This window comes from Prosopis cineraria, unplaced genomic scaffold, assembly GCF_029017545.1.
Source record: "Prosopis cineraria cultivar Desert tree isolate PC_DT_omini unplaced genomic scaffold, ASM2901754v1 PC4, whole genome shotgun sequence".
In the NCBI taxonomy this organism is placed as follows: Eukaryota; Viridiplantae; Streptophyta; class Magnoliopsida; order Fabales; family Fabaceae; genus Prosopis; species Prosopis cineraria.
The window spans coordinates 35,512,765-35,517,034 of record NW_026555335.1 but is presented as its reverse complement, the minus strand read 5'-3'; the positions used below and the strand labels follow the sequence as shown (position 1 = coordinate 35,517,034).

Genomic DNA, 4,270 nt, shown 5'->3' with positions numbered 1-4,270 from the left:
TTACATCTATTCTTTAGGTTTTGAAATATAGATTGTCTCTCAAATTAATCAAAAGTATAAAATATGTTAATGACTTGACATATATTTGTGATTAAATGATAACAAATTGACCATTAAATCGAATTAACATTTATCAATTTACTTCTTTATGTTACATTTGGTTCTGTTGTTTTTAAAAAATTGAGTATATTTTCTATTTTTTTCCTTTTTAAATAATTATATTAATTTTTATTAATTTACATGGCTTCCAACTAAATATTTTATTATTCACAATAACAAAATTTTAACAATATTAACTTTTCAGAATAATAAAGATCAAATTAATAATTAAAATAAACTGAAAATATTAAATTAATAAAAATTAAATTTAAAGTATCAAAGAGAAGTAAAAAACAAATGTAAGTTTCACTATCCCAAATAATTATACATAAAAATTCCAATTTCTAGTTGTACAAATATTTTCAAACATTCAAAAAATATACCGACAACTGTTAATAAAAACCAATCAAATCTTAAGCCTCCCTCCTCCTCTCTCCTCCTCCTAAAAGGAAAGAAAAACAAATCAATCAGAAAGTGGTTGAACGAATCTGCACCGTGAGTATCAACAAGGGACTACGTCGGTCCAAGAATGGCCACACTTTTTCTTGCTATAATACGATTCCAACGCTCCAATCAAACTTTTGTGGAAACTTACTATTCCTTTTACTTTTCGAAGAAGACGCGTGCATGATCCAGACACCACCGTCAACACTCAACACCAATTATAGAGTACGACATTTGAATTTTGATATTGATTTTTCACGCATGCTCTTGGACCATTAACATTAAATACGTTCATCTACCTTTGTGCCTTGTCATTAAACATTGATACCCATATTTGCTTTGTGATCTATCTCTAATTGCCAAAAGTAGTTACTCCCTCCCGTCCCTATTATATAGTAGTACCTTCTAAAAAAAATTCTTGGATTTACTTTGCAAGAATTTGTATAACATTAATTTCTTTATTCCAAATATGTTATTCTTTCTCAGCTTCTGATGAAGATAAAAAAAATATTATCAATCGCTTTTTTATGTCAAAAAAATTGTTCTTAAAATGCATGGTATTTATTAAGATGGAAATGAAGATCAAAGTAATTTTTAGACAATTTCAATGATACAACTAATTTTTGTCGGTTCTTGTGACTTACTTATAAGTAACTTAAAATAAGCAACGGATGGAGTATTTCCATAAGGCATAGTACTTAACTTATTGAACTCTGATTATTCATGCACTTCACAGAAGCCATTAAGACAATTACAGAGTTACTAGTTACTAAGAATTTTGGGAGACAATGTAACTTTACAAGGGAAGCAATATTAAAAAAAAAAAGAGAAAATTTTAGATCAGTTCTATAGTTGTAATGATTGCCTGTAAATTCTTCAGGAGAGATTCAAATTCCAGAAAACAAACAGATTGCAAAGAAAAGGGAAGAGTATCTAACCCTGAATGCTATTGATGGCTTGATGGTTTTTGTCTAAAATGAGAGAAACCATTACAAATCCTGATTTTCTGAGTTGCATGACCTCCTCTTTCTTAGCTTCGCAAATTTAGTACCCTACCCTACATGTCTCTCCTTCGAGCTGTACGAGAACTAAATCGTTATCTGTTTCAGGCCACGCCATTCTGGTTTGTGGGCAAATTTTCATTCTGCAGAACAAAGTGCTTTGAGCATCAAGCTTTTTCTAACTATACCTAACATTTTCAGGAGGGTCCTCTTAGAATTACTACCTACTTCACTGCCATGTACTTGTAGCTGACCTGTCATCTGTGCTCAAGAATCAAGTTGAGCATCCTTCATGATGAAAATCCACACAGATTACAGTCCTTTCACAGGAAATTAATCATCAAAAGGATGGTTGTGCAGATGGGTTTCTCACAAAAAATATCTGCCTGAGATTTTTCACTTCTGATGTGGACTCCAGAATTAATTAAAACCTCTACCTTTTTCAAAATATCCCCGATGACTCGTCTCCTTCTCTACAAAATTCCAACCGTAAGCTCAAATAAGAACAGTGTCATGGGAATATGCAGCAGACTATGAAATTTGACATCGTTCTTCTATCATAATCTCAAACAAGAAACAAGTGCACATACATATATACGCACATACCGCCGAGGGTACATCCAAATTATTCAGCAAGATCCCAAAAGGAGAAGACGTAGTCCCTCTGTACAAAATACAAGAAACTAGAGTTTAATTTGGTTCTTATCTTGAGGACAAGTTTTAAAGAAATCTGTTCAAAGAACTTCCTCCACGTAACGCAGATAACAAGAACATAATCTGCTCATCATTCCCATCAGATTCTACCTGATTCTGAAGCTCACGATACTTGGCCACAACATCATCTGGAAGAACTTGGTTCCTGCAAAGAGGGCAGGTAGCCCAATATTGCTGCAACCATTTGTCCAAGCAATCTCTGTGAAATGTGTGTTTACATTTCAAGTTCCTCACTTTTTCCCCTTCCTGGAATTCAGATAAGCACACCCTGCACTCTGCACCTTCTTGCCTCAATCTCTTGGTGAAACAAATTGTGGGGTTCTTCTGTTCGATGAGTTTGAGATATTGGGTGGTGGTGACCGGACGCGGATCTGACCTGAGCTTCTTTACGAGGAGCATGAGTTGTATCAGCAGCAGAGCCAACAGGACTACGGCCTTGGTGCAAAGTTGAGAGAAGATCTCAGAGAGAGCCATCGTGGCTTCTGGTAAGGAATTCCTAAAAGCAATATGATATTTTATAAGAAAACAGTCAGTGGTACTATAGGGCGTTCATCTTCCAAAATCTTTTCCATTGGAGGCATATATTAATGCCAGGAAATAGTGTCTATTAGCTATTACTCATATCAAGTCAAGAAGGTAAAGATGCAGGGAAATAGTGTTATCAGTTATTAATTAATGCAACAGAATATTGATGCCGCCTCTCCCATATCAAGTCAAGCAGGTAAAGAAGGACAATTCTTATATAGCCAGTTTTTTAAAATTGAGAATTCAAAGTTGGAAACTCACTAATGAATATTGGTAAATAGAAGAAAATCATAGAATTATGCAAAAAGATTTCACGATCCAGTTAACAAGACTAGAAGGTGGCCAAAAAGGAGAATGAAATAATATTATAATTATTAGTCAGTGACGGCTAGTATTTGAAAGCAGGGCGGCTGGCTGTTATACCAATTAAGAAACTAGTGATGTCTATTCAGTCAAAGAGGTAAGAAATGAATGGCTCGTTAGTTGGACCGGTAAAAATTAGGGCATGCACAATAGTTGATTTGAAATTTCCTTTTTATTGGGAGACATAATCAAAATTATTTTTCCACGCTGATGGAAACTGGCATGAGAAAATTCTCACAGACAAAGTCAAAGCATCTTCCTGTGAGGGAGGCCTCGAGGTTGCTTCCATCCACCTTCTACAAAGAAAACAAATCGCGGCAAGAAGGTTTGGTGAACTTATTTGACTCACCCATGTGAGCTGCCAAACGAGGAAACAAAATGGATTAAATACAAAATCATCAAATAAGTAAAAACTTCAATCTCAACTGTTTATAACAATGGCAACAAATCCAATTCTGCATTCCATTATTGAACAGCATGACATCAATGAATCCAGAATATGAATACCTAAACTAAATGGCTATCATTGAGTGTGAGTCTTACTGTTTATAATATCACAGAGCAGAAGAAACAAAGCATATCGTGAGTACGGAGCGATGCAGAATAGGAGATGCAGCAACTAGTTAATTCATCGAATCGAACAGATTATTGGTCCTCCGATAAATCAGAAGTGACTGGGAAAGAAACCCTCATAGTAGAAGAAGATTAAAAAATTCAAAAAATAAAATAAGTGGTGGCGCCGCCTCGCCGAATATACAGTTCATCTATCACAGGAAAATAAAAAACGATCCACGTTAGGCGTTCCAGGACCTTTCTAAATATATGAAAGGCCGAAGTTGGGCCGCGTAGGCCTAAGAGACCCATTTTAGGTTAGGACCGACATGTACATTTTTTTAGGCTGTTAAAAGTACTTTCTCCGTGTAAAATTTGAAAGACAATTTTTTTTTTGGAAATAACATGTTACACAAAATGTAAAATATTTTTTAAGATGTATTATCCCATCTAAAATATATAAGATATTTTTTATTCTTTAATGTGTTACTAATGATTTTTTTTTTAAAATATCTTTTAATAAAGAAACTATTCAATCGTTCAACTTTAAGTAAAATGCCTCATTAAATGAG

The 4,270-nt window shown here is 34.2% G+C and overlaps 1 protein-coding gene across 9 annotated transcripts; it reads right to left on the bottom strand.

Annotated features, from left to right (window-relative positions):
• Window positions 1-1,241: 1,241 nt before the first annotated feature.
• LOC129310049 (E3 ubiquitin-protein ligase RHA2B-like) lies at window positions 1,242-3,924 on the bottom strand. 9 transcript variants are annotated; one of them, XR_008593006.1, is made up of 5 exons: window positions 3,690-3,924; window positions 3,389-3,504; window positions 2,349-2,754; window positions 1,769-2,017; window positions 1,242-1,687 (listed from the first exon to the last, which is right to left on the bottom strand). XR_008593006.1 is itself a non-coding variant. In XM_054951880.1 (5 exons), exons 2-4 carry the CDS (start codon window positions 3,433-3,435, stop codon window positions 2,170-2,172), a joined length of 492 nt encoding a protein of 163 aa, XP_054807855.1. In that variant the 5' UTR covers window positions 3,436-3,504; window positions 3,690-3,924; the 3' UTR covers window positions 1,242-2,017; window positions 2,135-2,169. The 9 variants fall into 9 exon arrangements, 6 of the variants coding, with proteins under 6 accessions (XP_054807855.1, XP_054807856.1, XP_054807854.1 ...); XM_054951880.1 differs by adding an exon at window positions 2,135-2,208 and having other exon boundaries at window positions 1,242-2,017; XM_054951881.1 differs by adding an exon at window positions 2,151-2,208 and having other exon boundaries at window positions 1,242-2,017.
• Window positions 3,925-4,270: the final 346 nt, after the last annotated feature.